Source organism: Micropterus salmoides, unplaced genomic scaffold (genome assembly GCF_014851395.1).
Source record: "Micropterus salmoides isolate LMB-PRFRI ecotype aquatic unplaced genomic scaffold, ASM1485139v1 Ms_hic_scaffold_17, whole genome shotgun sequence".
Classification (NCBI taxonomy): Eukaryota; Metazoa; Chordata; class Actinopteri; order Centrarchiformes; family Centrarchidae; genus Micropterus; species Micropterus salmoides.
This window is the reverse complement of record NW_024040817.1, coordinates 32,805,151-32,827,091: the sequence shown is the minus strand read 5'-3', so window position 1 is coordinate 32,827,091 and position 21,941 is coordinate 32,805,151. Positions and strand designations below refer to the sequence as shown.

At 40.2% G+C, this 21,941-nt stretch overlaps 1 protein-coding gene across 2 annotated transcripts in view; it reads left to right on the top strand.

The window, feature by feature from the left end:
* Positions 1–18,462, top strand: part of vars2 (valyl-tRNA synthetase 2, mitochondrial) — a 39,675-nt gene extending 21,213 nt beyond the window's left edge. Inside the window, exons 14-30 of one of the 2 annotated variants that reach the window (XM_038724281.1) lie at positions 1,141–1,244; positions 2,425–2,506; positions 2,727–2,803; positions 2,981–3,068; positions 3,259–3,352; positions 4,594–4,664; positions 5,298–5,423; positions 5,550–5,654; positions 6,408–6,476; positions 6,572–6,650; positions 8,236–8,366; positions 9,576–9,728; positions 10,013–10,249; positions 13,314–13,425; positions 13,618–13,820; positions 16,266–16,415; positions 17,853–18,462. In XM_038724281.1, coding sequence (XP_038580209.1) covers positions 1,141–1,244; positions 2,425–2,506; positions 2,727–2,803; positions 2,981–3,068; positions 3,259–3,352; positions 4,594–4,664; positions 5,298–5,423; positions 5,550–5,654; positions 6,408–6,476; positions 6,572–6,650; positions 8,236–8,366; positions 9,576–9,728; positions 10,013–10,249; positions 13,314–13,425; positions 13,618–13,820; positions 16,266–16,415; positions 17,853–17,930 — 1,959 coding nt within the window. In that variant the 3' untranslated portion in view covers positions 17,931–18,462. Of the gene's footprint in view, positions 1–1,140; positions 1,245–2,424; positions 2,507–2,726; positions 2,804–2,980; positions 3,069–3,258; positions 3,353–4,593; positions 4,665–5,297; positions 5,424–5,549; positions 5,655–6,407; positions 6,477–6,571; positions 6,651–8,235; positions 8,367–9,575; positions 9,729–10,012; positions 10,250–13,282; positions 13,426–13,617; positions 13,821–16,265; positions 16,416–17,852 lie in introns of those variants that run through there. The other variant, XR_005445047.1, reaches the window with a different exon arrangement.
* The last annotated feature ends 3,479 nt before the right edge of the window (positions 18,463–21,941 follow it).

Below are 21,941 nucleotides of genomic sequence, written 5' to 3'. Positions count from 1 at the left end.
ACGCTCATTTTTCCTGCTTCTAACACATCAACTTTGAGGACAAAATGTTCACTGTCTAATGTCTATAGACATATATACGTATATCGCACCCACTGACAGGTGCCATGGTAACAAGATAATCAGTGTCATTCAGTTCCTCTTTTTCCAGGGAACAAAAGCAATTAGAGAATTCACTCTAAAGCTGTTTCATGGACAGGTGTGGTCTAAAGTTGATCCCATGTGTGGCATTTGCATCTGGAAGCTGCAATGAAGCTTCACTGCAATGAAGCTGCCATTTGAACCCACAGCATGTGGTCAAAGGAGCTCTCAGTGCTAGTGAAACAGGCCATCCATAGGCTGCAGAGAGATAGCAGTAATTAGGAGGGGCCAAATCAACAGTATGATACATTCTGAGAAAAAACCCACAAAAAGGCCTGGACATTCACGGAAGGCAAAAGTGGTGAATAGTCGTAGGATCCTTTTCATAGTAAATAAAAACCCCTTCACAACATCCAGCCAAGTGGAGAACACTCCCCAGGAGGATCATTGTCCAAGTCTACCATAAAGAGAAGACTTCACCACAAGGTTCATAAGTCTTAACATAAGTCTTAGGTTAACCTGTACCAGAATGATGGGAAAAAAATAAGTAATGGAGAAGGTTTGGAATGGCTGAAGCATACATCATAATCTGCAAAACACGGTGGGGGCAGTGTGATGGCATGGGCAAGCATGGCTGCCCCTGGCACTGGGTCACTAGTGTTAGTTGATGATGTGACAGAAGCAGCCTGCTGAATACTGAAGTATATAGGGATGTACAGTATTGTCTGCCCAGATTCACTTCACTTTCAAGATGGACAGTGACCTAAAACATACTGTGAAAGTCACCTGATCTCAATTTCTCATAAATTGCACTTGCTGAAGACAAAACTTAAGGCAGTAAGACCCACGAACAAAACATTTTTGGTGAAATAAGCGGGGTGTGTATAAAAATATTTGCAATTCCTAAACTTTTTGTACTATTTTTGTTCAACCTATTGAATCAAAGCTGAAAGTCTGCACTTCAGTTGAATCAGTTGTTTCATTTCAAATCCTGGTGGCGTACAGAGCCAAAAATATGAAGATTTATTGTCATCATTATGTGTCACTTTTGTCTCTTATAAGGGAGTGAAGCGTTTTGATGCCAGACAGCTTGTTGTGGATGCCCTGGTTGAGAAGAAGCTCTTCAGAGGAAAGAAGAATCACGCCATGATTTTACCCATCTGCAGGTAGATGAATACACAAAACACTGGACTTATCTGAGCTAGACTGACTTCCTGTGTGCATCTGTGTCTCTGCTCCTGCTCCTTGATACAAAGTTACAAAGCAGCACTGTTTAATTTAAACTTAATTTACTCTGATTGCTGTTAATGATACACAACACAGCCCACACTGAAAAGTTGTTGCCTTCTTTCCTACAAGTAACATCTATAAGCGGCCGATAACACAACAACAGCAGAGTTAATATTATCCAAATAGACACTAGTAAAGAACATAAATAAAGTAAAGCACTGAGCTCATAATAAAGATGAAAATACAACATTATCTATCATCTCTTTCAGGGAAATTACATGATTTTCAGTAGGGTTAGTGCATAAAGCGCAACAATACAGCAACAGTTTACATAGAATTTGAATTTGTAATTCTTTTATGATACTATCATTAATATGCAAAACCCAATATCATCATACTTTCCTATGTGTTATGATACTAGGGGTCCAAGCCCAAGGTGGGAGTCACGCTACTGCTCAGATTTTATTTTTATTCATCCGATGGTAAAAGCCATACTGCAGCCAACAGTAAACTTTATGTAAGTGAAATTCAAAGGGGTAGTATAGACCCCTGGACACACCTCAGATACAAAAAATGTCACATGTCAACCAGCAAGTGGCGCTATAATAAAGGTGAACATGTTTTGGCCAGTAACTCCCACATAGTATGTGGCTATGTAACAATAACTGCTCTAACAAATTTACAGCTATATTAAGTCACAGTGTTATTAAAAACAGGACATGTAGAGGTTTTGTTCTGCATTGAGGGTGATAAATGTGAGCGCAAAAGCAGCTGTTCAAAGAAATGACTGACAGCACGTAAAAGCGGAAACTTTAGACTTCTTAGTAAGTAACTGATATCCAACATACGGTAAACCTCCTCTAACTAATGTGTTTCAATACATGCTTTGATACGGAAGGTATCAATGAAGAAATGACGTTTGTCTGGCAGAGCAAGTCTGACCTGCAGTCCCACAGGCATCACCTGAAGAAGAACTTTAAGTGCACTATCACTCTGCAGAACATTGCATAAATCAGTGCATCTTGCTTGCTTTCCTTCATCCTTCTGAAACAATAGAGACTGCAATGTAATGTGGCAATTTTTGTGTTTTCTCTCATCCCCATGTTTTTTTCTCAGCCGCTCTGGAGATGTCATTGAACCTCTTCTAAAGAAGCAGTGGTTTGTCCGCTGTGATGAAATGGCTAAAAAAGCTATACAGGTAAGTTTGTGGCTGTGAGATATAGATATTTAGGTCAACCCTTATGTATTAATGGTTTAATTTGTAGTACAAGTGGCATCACATGTTTATAAGTAACCATGTCAGGTTTCAATACGAAAACATAGTGAAGAATTAAGCAGTCAAGTGATCTTATCTCATCATTGAACTTCTTGAAAGCATTTAGTAAACACTCAAATTTGAGTATTTCTTTCCCTGTCAGGTTGTGGAAGACGGACAGCTGGAAATCATTCCTCATTTCTACACCAAGAAATGGAAGAATTGGCTGTCCAACATCAGGTAGGCTGTCCTGACCTTTGACTTGGACAAAATTCTTGTATTTGAAAAGTGGTGTGAGGACAAACAATGGTTGTTACTGGTATGACATGTGGGTGACATTACCCCTCTCTGATAATGAATGAGCTCTTGTTATAACAGATGGGTTACACCAACAATGTACCTCTGTTTGCTTGACAGTGATTGGTGCATTTCCAGGCAGCTTTGGTGGGGTCATCAGATCCCTGCTTACCGAGTGGAGCTTCCTCATTTTACTGAAAAACAAGAGGTTGTGTCTGTGGATATTTGTATGTTTTGAAATATTAGATTTATGTGTTTTCGCATTGTTGGAATGCAATTCAATGTGTGTGTGTGTGTGTGTGTGTGTGTGTGTGTGTGTGTGTGTGTGTGTGTGTGTGTGTGTGTGTGTGTGTGTGTGTGTGTGTGTGTGTGTGTGTGTGTGTGTGTGTGTGTGGTAGGAGCAGTGGGTTTGGGGACGGAGCGAGGATGAGGCCCGACAGAGAGCTGCTGTCAAATATAGAGTGAAGCCGGAAGCCATCAATTTGACTCAGGGTGACCTACCTCTTTTTAACCTCTTAACTTGCTCTGCTGATGAAAATCTTACTCGACACTGGCCTTGCAAGGCAGCATGCGTGGCTGTACAGTATCCAGTACAGTCCCAAGCAGGGTTCTACATCTGTCAGACAGTCTGAAGCAGATATCAGCAGAGCAAGAACATAGGTCAGTGTACAGCAGAGTATAGGGCAGGTAGCTTTTGTTAAAATATTATGACTTTATTCTTATTATCTGATGATGCAGATGTGTGGAAGAGATTTCGAATTGCCGTTGGTTCACCTCAAGATGCTTCTAAAACGTACACACTGAACCTTTAAAGTCCAGGGGTTGATGAATCAAAATTAATTTTTTATTTTTGACGTGAATAGGTGCCACATGCACATTTAAAAATGTTACTTCAGTCAATGCCTGCGTGTGTGCTGACTCCGCAGGGATGATATTATGTGAGAAAAGCCGATCTACCAGAGAATACATATCTGAAAGCAATACAGAATGCCTGTGAACCTTACTGCATTCCATTATACTTTTATATTTGAAATTGTCACCTGCCATCAGAATTTTGTTTCCCTATACGTAACTAAAGACATGCCCACTATAAATTGATGCAGAAAAGCCACGAATCTGTGATTTAGCAAATTGCGAAATGTGCGAAACCTACTTTTTCAAATTCCTCATAGTCTGTGAGTCCCATATGCAGGTGGGATAGAATTCTGTACACATGGCAGGCGTCAAAAATTATACATGTCATCCAGCAGGTGGTGGCATAATCAACCTGTTTTGGCCTGGAACTCCCATATAGCCCATTCAAAAACCTTATATGCACTCGACACACAAAAAAGTTGGACTGTTGGAAAAAAGTTGGAAGTATGTCCTGCTCAATGCAGATTTTTTTATAATTATCAAATTTAATCAAAACAACCAAATGTAAACGTTCAGTGTGTAAGATAAAGGGTCTCTATTTGCAGAATAAGTATGTTTTCATTACTGTATAACCACCTAAAATCAATACCAGTATCAGTAATCGGTCAGACTACTTCTACTTTTGCTGCTCATACTATTACAACAACAAAATGAGAGGCAAAACCAACTTCATGAAATAGGTTAAAAAACTAATTATTAAAAGCCTGCCACTACATTAATAGGTTTGTCATTGTAGTGCTGCTCTGGTGTAATTGGCATTTATGTAAATGTACACCTTTTTCCTTTCTGCTTACATCTCTGCACATTCCCTATGTCAGACCCTGATGTCCTGGACACATGGTTCTCCTCTGGACTGTTTCCCTTCGCCATGCTTGGCTGGCCTGAGCAGGTACCACACTTCCTCCAACAGCCTCCACAGTCCTCAGTATATGAATAACCAACTCGAAGTATTTCTCCCAAATATTCTTCTTTTGTGCGCTCACCATTCTGGTATCAGACCTATGTATTGTACCTTCTCTGCTGTTACATTCATTGTAAACGATATTGTGTCTTGTATGGACAAAAGGAAGCATTGACGTCATTGACTTAAATTTAGTGGCTTGTAGATGGTTTCAGAATTATTTTTATGAAAGATTTCAGTGTCAGAGCTAGAAATATCCAATCAGATGTTTTATCAGTAACAAAAGGTGTTCCACATGGATCAATTCTGGGTCCTGTCTTGTTCAATTTATATTAATAATATTACTCTTCTTTGACTGTAATGTCCATCTTTACACAGACACACGCTATTCTGTATTGTTTTTCTGACTCTGTACAACTTGCTGTTGAGAACTGACAACTTTCTTTTAGTCCTCTTCAAGATCCACTTGTCAGCCTTAAATTAATACTTAATGGCTTAGGCTTCAAGTCCCACGGGTTTATTCTGAACTTGACACCTCAATTATTTTTGAAGCTTAAATAAATGTTTGATTGAATTAATACTGGTACCTTTGTATTTTAATCTCACCCTCACTTCCTACAGACCACTGACCTTCAACGCTTCTACCCCAATTCCATTCTGGAGACGGGTAGTGACCTTATCTTCTTCTGGGTGGCAAGGATGGTGATGCTGGGCACAGAGCTAACTGGAAAGCTGCCTTTTAAACAGGTACTTATAAGTATAATGAGAAACAAACAAAAGATAAGTATTCATACAAACACTACTGATGAATACAGTGTAAGCCCATCCTGTTGTTTTTCTCTCTCCTGTTCCTGTTCCCATTGTGCCTCTCAGGTGCTACTTCACTCTCTGGTGAGAGATAAACATGGCAGGAAAATGAGTAAATCTCTGGGAAATGTCATCGATCCATTAGATGTTATACATGGAGTCTCTCTAGAGGTAGGTAGCATGTGAGCTTGGTCCAGGAGGCAAATTACTGTTAAAGACTTGCTGATATCATTCACACTTTAAAGTGGTCTCTGAAATATTATAATCTGAGCCCACCCAAGCACCCCAGTTAAGTAGTAAAGTGGAAATTTATGGAAATAGAACAGCATCTCCATCAATATACAGTACAACTTTTTGCTATCAATGTGTAGTGGGGTTTTTTAATACCACATTTCCAATATACCCTTTCATATCCTGTCTGCTTCCTATTTTTGAAAGAGAAAAAGAAAAACATTGTAATTCTTCCACTATCAGTAGTAAACAGAAACTGAAAACTTTATTTATAGCATAGTCATTCGAATGAATATTTATTTGTAAATCTGTTAATAATATTGTATTTCTTTTATTTTTAATCTCATGTTTGTTGACCTACCTCAATTCAAACCACAAAACTTAATAGTTTTCAAAGTAAAGCAAAGCAAACAACTGCTTTTGTGAGACGCTATTTTGTTTTTATTTTGCATGAAACCACTGGATTACCACAAAAAAAAGTATGATTTCCACACTCAGAAGGAGTTGATGAAAAGTCATCAAATATTGTCTGGAATGTGAGAAGTATTGCCGGAGAACTGATAAGGTTTTTCTGTGGTGAAGTGAAGAACAGCTGATGGTAGTTGGATTTAGCCTTCGGAGACAGCCATCTGTTCCCTCAAAAGACATTTTGTTTGGAAACTCTTTCTCCCTTGTTTTTCTTTTTCCTCGCAGAGACTTCAAGAGAAAGTCAAGAAGGGGAACCTTGATCCCAGGGAGCATCTGGTTGCCATGGAAGCACAGGTCATCTCCCCTCTCTCCTATCTGTTTCTTTCTGGCTGACTGAGCACACTCATTACTTCCTCTCTTATCTTTCTGCTCCATATGCTTCCTCACAGAGAAGAGACTTCCCTAAAGGGATTCCTGAGTGTGGGACTGATGCTCTGAGATTTGCCCTTTGCTCTCACAAGATGCAGGGTGAGTGACTTACCTCTGCTCACTTTATCTGACAATGAATGCCATTTGTCAAGAGTGAATGAATGTGTGGTGCTGTGTGCATGTGAAACAGTGTTCAGGGAAAAGAAGATGCAGTGCAACTTTAACTAGAATCAGAGAGATGAGTTGTGATGGACTAGAGTGAAAAAGTGACAGGACTACAGATTGTTTTTCACAGATCTTTTCAATCACTTGTTGCCCGTTACAGTTTGGTGGGTGATTTGTTCTGTATCTTCTTAAAAGTTGAGCTGTTTTTAGTTTATTTCATTTTGCAACAAAGAAATGCAGCTGCACTGCACTGCAAGAATGTCACTTGTTCCTGTGCTCCTACACTTTCCCATGCTTGTGCCTGGAAGGATTTACTCTCATGGAATAATGAATGTGTTCAGCAAATATGATGTGATAATGAATACGATTCAGTTAGTCCAGTTGAGGGGCTTATCAGAAACTAAAACACAGGATTTTTAAACTCTGGAAAGTTATCACAGTGGCAACTATTTTATCTTTCATTTCAAGGTAAACTGTAGAAATACATCGTTCACAGTACCAAGTAATCCACCAGGAATGTGCGCATGTGAATGGATGGACGGATTACAGTATGTTGATTCATTCCATTTGATCACTGCTACAACAGCCAGAAGCTGGCGATAGCGAGCAACATGGCTTTTCTGGCGGGCTCTCTGGATATTTCGCTACAGAGATTCCTCAGTGGTCCAGACGACGGCAGCCTCAGGTGCCCCATAGAGAGGCAAGCCATCGCTGGACTTCCCAACCAGTCCTGCGAACTGTTCATGCCGCTGCCTCTGGCCAGCCTGGAGACAGTGCCACCATCAGCTGCCCAATTCTTTTAATAAGAGGTGTAACCATTGCTATGGCCTATGAGTGTATTTTTGTCCGTCACTGTACATCATAGCTGTGTTCGAAATGAGTAAAAATGCTGTCTCAATAGGTGTCTCACAGGACAGTGAGGCATCAAGTGTGGTTCAAACTGGATTGAATGATCTTTTCCTGTCTCGTAAGATGCCTTCATCCTGCCCCTGTAACAGTCAGTCTGTGCGCCAGCGGTAGCTCATGAAAAATGGAAAAGATGGCAGACAAACAAGCTGAAATTCTTCTACAAATATTTTTAGTAGTTTTTTTGCTTCAATTTTTTGAAACATTGGCAAGAACTAAACACTGAACTATCATATTAGCCCATGACTGTAACCAACCAAGTTTGTTTCGTCTGATTTCAGAGGCTTCTGCTAGCTAACTAGCTGACGCTAAGGATAGTGACTAACTGAAGAGAGGCAAGACAGGTTGCTGACGTCACACGTAACTGTAAATGCTGCCCTAAAAGACTGTTCGTAACTAATGTTCATAGAGATGACTTCACTCGAAAGTGATTCCTTCTGAGTCACCTATTACAGTAGTAAGAAAGCGATTCTGTTTCAAACAGAGCCCGATCTTATACAGTTTTATGGCTAGTTGAAACATATTTTAGCCCGTCATTTTTTTTTGTTTTCATCAAAAAGTTAATTTTGGACCCTGTACAAGCACACTGTATTTTTTTCTGCCTCTCTCTCAGGAGAAGACATCAGTCTGTCCATCTCTCAGGTCCTGAGCTGCAGACACTTCTGTAATAAAATGTGGCAGACGCTGAGATTCACACTGGGAGTTCTGGGTGACAACACAACACCAGTGGGAAAACTGGACGAGGTACAGCAAAGAACCCACCCACTGGACTTTTAATTATTTTTAGGGTTCCTGCACGAAATTGTTATAAAGAAACGACTTCCTGTAGGTTACAGTCAACACAGAAAGTGTCGTTTTAACACGAAACGTTGCACAGTACCTTCCAAGGCCCCCGCCACTAGACGGCATTAAAAATTAAGTCATATCATATCTCCACATCAGTCCATCTAATTATCACCAATTCTGGTGGTATAGAATGGTGCACATGTGGCAGATGCCAAAATTCACCAGCAGTTGGTAGGTAGGTTTATTGTCACAATATAACAAGTTATAAAGTGAAATTGAGTTTCTAACTCCCTTCTGCTACATAGCAGACAATATACATTAATAAAGAATCAATTATGAAAAATGGTAAACAGGAATAAACTATCATCAGTGGAGCAGTGCTGAGGATGAATAAGAGTTTTAGAGTCTGATAGTTTGGGGGAAAAAGCTGCTCTGCAGTCTGGTCGTGCGGCAGCAGAAACTTCTATATCTCTTCCCAGAAGGCAGCAGGGTGAACAGTCTGTGGCTGGGTGGGTACTGTCCTTTAGGATTCTTTGGGCTCTGCGTAGGCACCTCACCTCACCGATATCACTGATGCTCTAGAGATGGGTACCAATGATCTTCAGAGCAGTTTCAATCACCTGCTGCAGAGCCCTCCGTTCCTGGGCCGTGCACATCCCATGCCAGTTAGTGATGTTTCCAGTCAGGATGCTTTCTATTGCTCCTCTGTAAAAGCTGACAAGAACTTGGCATGGGAATTTGGCCTTCTTAAGCTTCCTCAAGAAATACAGTCACCAGCGTGGAGATGTGAGATGTGCGTTGAGTTGGCACTATAATCAAGGTATGAGCATTGATCCTACATAGTAAGTCACACATTCCCAGAACTGAGCTGCATCTTGTGATATAGGCCGTGCCCATTTTTGCTTAGACTTTAATTTGTCTACCCATGTTTTGAGTCATGTCACTTCAAACTGAACTGGTAACAAAAAAAAAAGAAGAATCTGTAACTCAAACAGACACTGGTTCCAACCAAAGGTGTTGACGTTGAAATTGACAAATCTACTGTGACACAATGAAGGGAGCCCAGCGGAAGCTCCGTTTTGAGATGTAGTTTCATAAAACATGATTTTTTGTAGAGGGCTCTGTAATGTAGCTTAAGCAACAGTTTTTCCCTTTTCCAAAATTCAGACGACTCCCCTGAGCAGCATGGACCGGTGGATCTGCTCCAGACTCTACAGCACAGTAGTACACTGTGAGCAGGCCTTTGAATCTTACGAACTGCATACAGTCACATCTGCCCTGTACTCCTTCTGGGTACACAGCATGTGTGATGTCTACATGGTGAGGAACATTAGTTTTTATATAACATTATGAAAGTGTGTGGCATTCTTTGATGTTATCAATAAAAGGACATACCTGAATTGAGATCAGTACTTGTTTCCTTTGTATTAGCAGGGATCACTCACGTGATATATTTAAAAAAGTTTAAAAAAAGAAAGGTTTGTTTGTTAAGTTGGATGTTAACAGATTAATGTAAAGTGTGTTTGAGTTGAGCACACAGTAGTTATGCCATTATGGAAATATAACCAGTGTCATTTTATTCTGTTTGTATGGGTATCCTGTAGGAGTATCTGAAGCCTGTGCTGATCCAGCAGGATGAGGTGGCAGTGGTCCAGACTAACACAGTAAGGCAGGTGGCCAGCAGTGTCCTCTATCACTGTGTGTCCACTTCTCTGGCCCTGCTGTCCCCCTTCATGCCCTTCATCACTGAGGAGCTGTGGCAGAGACTCCAGCCATTTAGACCTGAAGCTGCTGCCCAGACCAGCCTGTCTTTACAGCGGTACCCCCACTCCTCTCAGCTGGTAGGACTACAACTACTAAAGGGGATCTATTATGCTTTCCCTTATTTTAATTTTTAACCTTTATTTGACCAGGAGTAAATGACTCATTTGGATTAAGAACCTCTTTTTGCACAAGTGTCCTGTGTTGGGATCTGGTAGGGGCAGGTTTGATTATCAGCAACAAATCAAAGACAATATTAATACAGCTATTAGTATTATGAAATTATTAATAAAGATTAATAGATAACCAGGTACTTCCCCGTAATCAGGGACCAATAATCAAACATGAAAAACAGTCTCAAGAGGGGTTTTCTTGCGTATGAATGCTAATAATAAACACCGTTGTACATTTATAGACAGACAGCGAAGGGTGAATCAGCACACTGGCCATCACAACCAGCTGTTATTACAACGCAATACACAAAGCACCTCTGGATTACAGATGTGTCTGTATACAGATGTTTGTGTGGTGTGTGAGCGTGTATATGTGCAGTTGTGACTGATCTGTATTTAAGTATGTTACCTCCTGCAGCAGATGCTATCAGCGGAGGTGGAGAGCGATATGTGCTCTCTCCTTTTAAAGGTTCAGCATTACTCAGGTGTGATTGAACTACAGCCCGACCGATATGAGATTTTTAAGTCCGATACTGATTTCGATATTTGAAAAATCTGATAGCCGATATATCGTCCGATATTCTTTTCCCCCTTATTTTAAGAAACGCCTAAATTCTCTGAGGAAAGTTTCCAACACCTTTTTTATGAATATTATTATTGGATATTAGTTTTTTAGTCATATCTCCAACTTAAAATTAACTTCACTGCGGTGCAAAGCGTGGAGTGTGGAATTTGCGACACAACATAATAAACGATAAAGCATAATTTTAAACGATAGACGTTTTTTCATTGTCAAACGATAGATATCGTCAGATCGCACAGCCCTAATCTAGATGGTCTTTTTCATTGTTGGTATGGAGAACTTGACACCCATTTTTCCCAAAAACAAGCTGAAATGTGGAATCATCTGACCACAGCACACAGTACCACTGTCTTTTTGTCCATCTGAGAGGATGTTGGGCCCGGAGAACTCTGCAGCGTTTCTGCATAAAATTGATGTATGGCTTCCTCTTTGCATAATACAGTTTCAGGTTGCATTTCTGGATGCAATGGTGGACTGTGTTAATAGACAATGGTTTTCTGATACACCCGAGCCCATGTGGCTTTATTTGTCTCAGAAGCATGATGGTTTCTAAAGCTGCCTGCACACTGCTCAGACAGCGCCCAACTAACACCAACATTCTAAAGTTGGCAGTAGATGTTTCAGTCTTTAGAATGTTCAGAAAACCAACTGTCAGTCCACTCTGCCCAGACAGCAACTGACCAGACAGACTTTTGTTGCCTATTTTTTCTTATTTAAGTCACAGGGTCGAGGCTGCACTTTTTGGAAAGTGGAAAACTACCTGTTACTGGTTGTATTGGCCCTTTTAAAGGTATTTCAACAGGTTGAAAGGACTGGGTGAGCTATAATTAGCCTCAACTAAAATATAACGCTTATAACTGAAATCGATTCATTTTGAGATCCTTTTAGTCACAAGTAGTGAGATGGAACCAGTTTTTTGGCAAGTGCAAAACTGTATTGGTTATATGGGCTGTATTGGCCATTGCAACAGCTAAAAAGGTGGATTGGTTGGCACAGAGCAAGCAAAACTAATGTCATATGTATAATTGCAAGAGAGACACTTTCTTTATTTTATTTATAGCCTAACCCAGCTGTGAAACATGTTAATTAAAGACTACAGTCTGTCATTCGTATTTGAATGTTATGACTGTTTGATCCAGATAAAAGCAGCTGTAGATGTATAGACACTAGGCATTACAGCTTTAACATGCTGCCCGACTGGACATGTCAAACTCTAAAGACACCATCCGACTGACACCGACTGACGGCACACACAGATCCAACAATAGGTGTTGCGCACATAGACAGCTGCAGACCCCACGGATGCGGACTACTTCTGTTTATATTACTTTCTGGAGTCAGCTTGACGGACTTGTTCCACACATGTGCAGTAGATTGGTTAGTTCCCTGGTAGCGTAGTTGGCGCATGAAGATCATAAAAAACGCAGAGCCTACGCATATCCCCTTTAATGACGATTTTTTCGTCTCGTGGACCCTCACGTACACGGAAAGTACAATCCTTGCTTAAGGCAGTGCCGCCTGAGGGCTCAAAAGTGACGCACTGAACAGTGGTTCCGACCTTGCCCTTTACGCACTGAGATGTCTCCAAATTCTCTGAAACTTTTCACAATATTATGAACTGCTGGTTTTGAAAGGCTGAAATTCTCTGCAATCCTGCGTTGAGAAACGTTCCCTTTGAACTGACAACTGACATGTTGTACCATTTTCTCACGAATGTTAGCACAAAGGGGTGAGCCCTGGCCCATCTTTACTTGCAAAGACTGAGCCTTTGGTGGCTACTTTTATATCCAATCATGACACCTCACTGTTACCAGTTAGCCTGCTTATTGTGGAGTCTTCCCAACAGGTGTTACTTGAATATTCTGTGCACTCTTCAATCTTATTTTATTCTAACTTTGTTTATATTTACAAAATACAATTACGCTGGTCAGTAAAACTATTGAAGATCTTTTCTTTGTACTTTTGTTAGTTAAATAAATGTTCAAATCAATGAACAAATCACTGATTTCATTTTTATTGCATTTTGGAAAATATCCCAAATTTTCTGGAAATGGGTTTTGTAAACAAAAGCAGACAGTGCAGACAGACCACCCAGTAGGGGGTCACTGGAGCTGTGACAGTGATGTGCCAACTGGACAATGCTGGTAACTGCGCCAGATCTCCAGGGGTCCCCAAAACAGCTAAATTTTGAAAGTATTTAACTGAAATAATCCCACCCCTGTCTCCAGGCCTCTCTCCAAAGCCACTTCCCCAAAGCACATGTTCATGTTAACGTGAATCATGATCATACATGCTTTAACTCCTAAATGTGTTCTGTTATTTTTAAAGGATTCTCAACTTTCCATTTATTTTAGCAGCTGTGTTTTTGTAACCTCCCCATCCTGCCAGGTACACTGGCATTTCCCTGAAGAGGAAAGAGATTTCCTGCTGGTCCAGGAAGTGATCCGAGTGACCCGCTCACTACGAGCCCAGTGTGGCATGACCAAAGAAAAACCTACAAGTAAGCAATTTAACAATTGAAAACAACCATTTATTTACCAAAAATAGCACTTCATGGATGAATGCTAGATTTAAACCAAATAGCAAAATACATTACGTTACGTTTTTGGTTTAAAATAAATGAATGGATTGCTTACTTAACATGTGGAAAAAGTGGTTTACTTCCATGTTGCGTGTATGTTGTGTTTTTCAGTGTGGGCAGAATGTTCACCAAGCCAGGCCGAAGTTCTCCTTCGCTTTAGCTCAGCTGTTTGTACTTTGAGCCGGATCTCTAGCCTCCATATCTACAGTCCTCATAGAGCAGACAACCTCCTCTCTGTCCACGTCACTCCTCCACCTAAAGGAAGCCTCATCGGTGTGGTAGACCACACATGTCAGCTACATCTTCACGTTCAGGTATGTACAGTGGGTACGGAAAGTATTCAGACCCCTTTAAATTTTTCACTCTTGGTTTCATTGCAGTCATTTTCCAAAAATCAAAAAAGTTCATTTTATTTCTCAGTAATGTACACTCAGATGGACTCACATGGTCATAAGTATTCAGACGCTTTGCTCAGTATTTAGTAGAAGCACCCTTTGATCTAATACAGCCATGAGTCGTTTTGGGAAAGATGCAACAAGTTTTTCACATCTGGATTTGGGTATCCTCTGCCATTCCTCCTTGCAGATCCTCTCCAGTTCTGTCAGGTTGGATGGTAAACGTTGGTGGACAGCCATTTTCAGGTCTCTCCAGAGATGCTCAATTGGGTTTAAGTCAGGGCTCTGGCTGGGCCATTCAAGAACAGCCACGGAGTTGTTGTGAAGCCACTCCTTCGTTATTTTAGCGGTGTGCTTAGGCTCATTGTCTTGTTGGAAGGTAAACCTTCGGCCCAGTCTGAGGTCCAGAGCACTCTGGAAAAGGTTTTCGTCCAGGATATCCCTGTACTTGGCCGCATTCATCTTTCCCTCGATTGCAACCAGTCGTCCTGTCCCTGCAGCTGAAAAACACCCCCACAGCATGATGCTGCCACCACCATGCTTCACTGTTGAGACTGTATTGGACAGGTGATGAGCAGTGCCTGGTTTTCTCCACACATACCGCTTAGAATTAAGGCCAAAAAGTTCTATCTTGGTCTCATCAGACCAGAGGATCTTATTTATCACCATCTTGGAGTCCTTCAGGTGTTTTTTAGCAAACTCCATGCGGGCTTTCATGTGTCTTGCACTGAGGAGAGGCACAATTCTGTCTCTGAGCTCTTCAGGCAGTTCCTTTGACCTCATGATTCTCATTTGCTCTGACATGCACTGTGAGCTGTAAGGTCTTATATAGACAGGTGTATGGCTTTCCTAATCAAGTCCAATCAGTATAATCAAACACAGCTGGACTCAAATGAAGGTGTAGAACCATCTCAAGGATGATCAGAAGAAATAGACAGCACCCGAGTTAAATATGAGTGTCACGGCAAAGGGTCTGAATACTTATGACCATGTGATATTTCAGTTTTTCTTTTTTAATAAATTTGCAAAAATTTCTACATTTCTGTTTTTTTCTGTCAAGATGGGGTGCTGAGTGTACATTACTGAGAAATAAAATGAACTTTTTTGATTTTTGGAAAATGGCTGCAATGAAACAAAGAGTGAAAAATTTAAAGGGGTCTGAATACTTTCCGTACCCACTGTATCATCTTCCTTGCGACTGTAATATCATGCCCCCCAACAAATCCAGTGCCCCCCCCACCTCCACCCAAAACAACCTCCACTCTTCTCTAAAGAGTTACAAAGAATATATTATCAGGCTATATTAAAAAACAAAACAAAAAACCCCCAAGGGAGATGCACAAGATAAACCTTTTTCAGACACACAAATACACACACACGCAGGCAACTTTGCTTCTCGCTCGTTGTAACGAGCCAAGTTCATTTCATTTGAACTTAGGTCGCGCAACGTTGTTCTAGTGTTTACCTACGCTGCTTCTGTCCTCTCTGTGTCTGTGTTTCAGCGAGTGCAGGCCTCAACAGCTCCTCCACACACACACACACACACTTAAGCTGATGATACACGGGGGTAACTTTCTGAGCAATGTTGCTGGGCAATCTTGCTGATGGCAAGTCTGACTATGTTTTGAACGGGCGCGGGCGGAGTGGGTGGTGGAGTGATGGCAGAAGGGGATTACGGTAGTAATCTTTACTCATTAACATTGACGGCAACATTGCCCAGCACCATTGCTCTAAAAGTTGCACCATGTATCATCAGCTGTACACCCACACACCGTCCAGTCAGGCTTTGTAAACATGAAGGTTTTTTTCCCATGTGAGAGTAGCCTCCATCAGACCCACTTATACCATGTGTTCAGCAGCATATGGAGGCTGTCAAGTAATAACTTATTTGATAGGGGAAAGTTCACAATGCATGTTTTGCAACAATTGCAAACATTGTGAATTGTCCCCATAAATAATTGCACATACATTTGAATATTTCTATATGCATATTTGCATGATACATCAAATTCATTGATATTATTCCATTTGTAATGTTTTCTTCTTGAATTGTTGACATTTTATTTATCCACCACATGATTACACACTCTGATGACAAAATGTACTTAACACAGAATTCAGAAAAAATTAAAGGGACCACTGAAAACATAGTTATGGATATTATATTGCATTTCTGGCAATAAATCCTCAGAAATAATACACACTGGATCTTTACGATGAAAATTATTGACAAATAATTTTCCCTACCATATTAGAAATTGAATGTGAAATTGTAGCATTGAATTTGCAATGTTCTTCCTACATTTCAAAATCAAAATGCAAACTGGTATGACATGGAATGTATTATATGATTTCCTCTTTCAGAGTGGGATGAACATTGAGAAACAGATCCTGCAGCTCTCCCAGAGCAGAGAAAAGCTTGTTCCAAAGCTAGAGGAAATCCTCTGCAGAGTCCAATCTCCAGACTACCTGACCAAAGTTCCTGCTCATGTCAGGCAGCAGACGGACAGTAAGGTGAGCAGTGGGCAGTGAGGCACAGAGGGCCAGAGCAGCGATCGCTGCAACATCCCTATTGTATTGCAAGAAATATTTTCTTTTCCCCCCAATTGAATAACATTTTTAAGTGGCTTAAGGTGCTAAAAAACTCAGGAAACATTGTACACACGTCAGAAATAACAAAGATTTGAGTGTGATACGGTTCTAGTGAAATGGCTCGCCAGTTCCCCCTACAGAGCAGCCCTGTGGCACTTTTCACCCAGATTTACAAGATGTATTTTGTTGTATCACCCCAAGACTTAAAAGAGCCTCTTGAAGTCATACCCTAATCAGAACAGGAAGTTGGACATTTTGTGAATTTATTGGTAATTTTTTTGCAATTTACAGATTCCATATCTTTAACAAACTCTTTCTAGAGAATTAATCTGATTGACTTAAAGTTTGGGCAGTAGCAAGGCTTCGCCATGAGAGAGGAAGTTGTTTGTAACTTGAGTGTACTTGGCCAAACCTTTACCAACCTGTTAGATAAGAGTCTCAGCCTGAAGACATCTACATGCCAGTATTGACAGGTGTAACTGCAGCGGATATCCATACAGTGGCTATCCGGACCAAGACTTCCTCTACCGTGCGCTGTTACAATCTAATAATAGGATAATAAAAAGCAAATCTGTAGGGTTATAAGATTGAAAAAAGTTAAATTGACATCTGACGATAGCCACTGGGTTGCGAGATTGCATTTCAGACAATGGGTTCCGCCTCTTTTGCTCTCCACACAGATCGTTTAGCTGCATGCAACCATAGCCCGCTCATACGAGATCGGTCAATACTATTTGGAATACAAATGGAAAGCAGAACCAATACCAAAACCTTTTCCCTTGCCTACAGATTCTGTCCGCCTAATCCAGTTACATTAAAAGATCTTAAAGTGTTAAATTTGGAAGGGTCTGTTATTAATATAAAATACCATTTGACCATAATTCTTTTAATTCTGAAATAGTTTCTTTTAATACTTTTTAAAATTTATTCATTACTTAGTTTTTCTGTATTTTTAGATTCTAATTCTAATCATAATTATTTATGTCTTATTTATTTAATAGTATCCATTAGTACTGTACCACATGGTTGTCTAACTTCCCAATGATTCTTTTTGATCCCCCATAGGGGAAATTCAGGTGTTACAGCAGCACAAAGGTTGAGGTAAATTGACATAGATATATTAAATAAGTATATAAAATAAAATAAGACTTACTGGCAATGACATTACACATAATAGTACCCACAACTAGTGTTGTACATGAACTGATACTGCAATACCGTCTCAAGCAAAGTGACATAGTGGTGTGATTAGTAGCAGTCAGCATTTAGCATACAATTAAGACAACCATGTGTGAAAATTTTCATGTGATTAATATTTTTAACCCTTCCTTGTGTTTCTTCCTTCTCCTTTGTGTTCAGGTGTCAGCTTTACAGCAGAAACTAAAGACCATTGAGGACCAGCTGAAGGTCCTGCAAGACACTCAACCAACAGAATAAACACAGCCAGCCGGTATTACAATAACTATGGACTACTGGACTGGGCTGAACTGTAGTTTATTGAGTATTGAGTTGGAGATCTCTACACCACTTGATTGAAGGAGAAATAGCATCATAAAATCATTGTGTTGTTCATATAATGCAATATCTCTCTCTCAAACTACTGCATGATACTGCAGTACTGCACTGTATAACTAACAACTCACCTACACACAGCGCTGTGGCCGGCTGAAGGTATCCATGGCAAGAGACTTAAATGTATGTGTTGTTGGTAATACATGGCCTTTTAAGAGTTAAGATTACAGAATGGCCATACTGTTAACAATTCTTCGTAGTTATCATTGTTTTGAAAACAAATGTGTATTGTTGGGGATGGAGAGGGAGAGAATCTTCTCAATCTCCCAATTGTAGTGACGACAAGGAAAAAATCACTTCAGGAAAGCTTGGGGTCTGGACAACATTAAAACAAAAATGCTCAAACATGGTAAGATATTAACTTATTTTATTGATTTTAATAAAGCTTTCGACTTTGTTTATCATGAAGGGCTTTATTACGGACTGGTAGACAATCTGGTTAAATCACTGTAACAGCTGTGCTGTTAAAATTGGAGACAAACAAACTGAATTCTTCACTTATTAGAATGGTGTTCATCAGGGCTGCATCTAAAGTCTGACTTTCTTTAAAGGGACTATATATAGTTTTTCAATTAAAACACTTATGAATAGATCACTTTTTTACTGCCCTTTTGTCAAGGGCTCTAACCTCACTTAAAAATGAACCACACGCCTGTTTTCTATGTTACTATTACTATTCTGCTTTTTATGCGAAGGAATCGGAATCTACAAAAAAACAACCCAGAGATGGCTTTGTCCTATTGGACAGGTAAACTAACATTACTGCAAAGCATGTGAAATATATTGTGATTTTGTGCTTTAGCTGGCTCAAGTTAGATAAGGCTTGCCGGCTAGCGCAGACCAGTTGCTGACATTTTTCAGTGCAAAATACTGAATGGCTTTCCACATTACTTCACCAGCCAACGCGACCTATATTACTATCCAAATGTGGAGCGACTTTTTTACTAGCCAGTGATGAACAAGGCAGGAACTGCTAGCTAACGGACTAACTTGCTGTTAGTTTTGAATTATTGTTGTTTTAGCGATACTCAGGTACACACCTTCTCCACAGTCTTAGACTCCGTAACTTACATGACCCACATAATATACAATAATGCAACATAATGGGGCAGGACAACAACACAGTGACAGAAGACCCATTCACCACAGTAACATTACTCACTTGAGTTTAAAGCTAATGATACACTTTTAGAGCAATCGTGCGTTGCCGTCAATGGTAATGAGTAAAGATTTCTACTGTAATCCCCTTCCCCCACCACTCCACCACCCGCACCGCCGCTATCCGTTCAAAACATAGTCGGACTTGCCACTAGCAAGATTGCCCAGCAGCAGTGCTCAAAAAGTTGCCCCGTGTATCATCAGCTTAACTGTTGTAAAGTTTGGCAACAATCTCATATAGAATATTCAGTCTAGCTCACTAACCGTTTTGTTATCATCCAATAAATTTTGCTGTTCTCATATTGCTGAGCCTCTGGTGAAAGATTAATAAATAACGATAGTTACGGAAAAGCGGCAAGTGAGCTAACGCAGACATACAGTATACCATTATCATGTAATGAGCATGAATTAGTTCAACCTCAAGCTGATAAAAATATTACTGTAACATTGCAGTGGGAGTTTATTTGAGTTTCCAGCATGTTGTCTGCAGCTGTATCTCGCGTTTTGCTCTCTGTGTGTTGCATTTTGCTCGCTCGAGTTTGAGCACAAGTATGAGCACACACCTGGTTGTAATCTAAAAACCACACCGCTAGTGACTGCTGAAAACTACATAATTTGTTTAATATATACATGAACTTGCTTTTGAGTTGGATTAGTGTGTCCTCCCTCCTAGATAGAGCTGAAGGCTCTGTTTTATGCTGATGACCTTGTCCTACTGTCTCCTACTGAACTATACTCCAGGACTATAGCAACAGCTGGACATAGCAGAACAGTCCTGTCAGAACTGGACCCTGGCAGGAAACATGAAGAAAACTAATGTCATGATTTTTCAGAAACGCCCCAGATGTCAGGAGAATAGATACCAGTTTAACATAAATAATCATATAATTGAACATAGCATGAGACGACATCACAGAGTTTAAACATTCTAATTAATTCAATTATATTTCTATTATTTCCAGATTCCACTTTAAATCCACCTTCAAATATTTGACAGTGTCATCAGCCCATTGTGCTGTATGGTAGTCCACTCAGTCATCATACCCATTTAGATGTACAGAATCTTTCCCTGCCTTAATTCTGAAGATACATTTTACACAGAGAAACACCAACAAATGCACGTAGAGCAGAATGAGGCAGATACCCAGTGATGATAACATTCAGAAGAGAGAACTCATGTTCAATCAGCTTAAATCCAAGCGAGAGTCCCCTCTGTCAGCTGGCGATGAGACTAACTGCCCAGGCACTCATCCAGTCTCACAAAAACGCTGCTTTCCTAACATCAGTCACAGGCAACAAAATTATAATGCACTGTAAAAAACTGTTTGGAACAGTGGAAAGAAGAAACTAAAGCCAAAGTAGTTCAGAATGTTATCTGGCCCTAAAAAGAGATGATGAACTGCAGAATATCTCTCTTCTGTCAGAGATAGTAGAAAATTGTCTCGATAGCCCCCCCTACAATGTTTCAATGAAGCAGCCCCATTTGTACAAAATTTAGGGGGCAGATGTATCATTTCTAGCCTGTTGAATTGTAAACCCAACTGGAAGTCAGACATTTTGAATTGAATGTGCAGTTTTAGGGTATTTTTTGGCTATTTACAGGCTCCATACTTTAACGCTGTCCTCCTAGAGTATTAATCAGATCGACTATAAATTGTTTGATGATGTTGAACCTGTGTGATGTTGCATTGCAAAGCTTTTAAGGTTCCTTTGAACGGTGCCTCCTTGGCATTGAATTTCAATGTTTCACAATTTCTACCAGTGCTTTCTTGTTTGATGTTTCAAATGCAACCTTTACATAAGCTGTATTAATTCAGTGGTTTAGCCTCTTAGCAGCAGAAACCTGAAAACATCACTCTCAGTGAAGTAAATGTAAAATGTAAAGTGCTCCGTACTTGTATAGCGCCTTTCTAGTCTTTTCGACCACTCAAAGCACTTTTACACTACATCTGCATTCACCAGTCACACACATTCATACACTGAGCCTAAGTGCTCAAACAGAAACTAACATTCACACTCACTCATACACTGGCGGAACAGCCGCCAGGGGCAAATCGGGGGTTCAGTATCTTGCCACGCACACGCACACGACACGCAACCAGGGCCTTCCGATTAACGGCCAACCCGTTCTACCTCCTGAGCCACAGCCGCAACAGTGTTTCAGTTGTCGTTGAGATTCTGTTGGGTGAATGAGTTAATGCACTTTGAGTTAACAATTTTGTATTTCTTGACACTTGATATACAGCAACAGAATGCTACTAATAATAATAATCAGAATATTAATAATTACTACAACCTATCATTAATAATTATAATATTTTTATTTTATTTACAGAACACTTGATAAAACAAAGTATATAGCACATTACAAAGGGAACAATTAGATAAAATACCAAAATGAATGAAAAACTCTCCAGCGGGTGATTAAAACTGCTCATTAGTACCCATCTCCCGAGCATCAGTGATATCGGTGAGGTGAGGTGTCTGCAGAGCCCAAAGGATACTAAAGGACAGCAGCCACCCAGCCACAGCCTGTTCACCCTGCTGCCTTCTGGGAAGAGATATAGAAATTTCTGCTGCCACACCGCCAGACTGCAGAGCAGCTTTTTCCCCCAAACTATCAGACTCTTAAACTCTAATTCATCCTCAGCACTGCTCCACTGATGATAGTTTATAGAGATAGTTTACCATTTTTATAATTGATTCTATATTAATGTA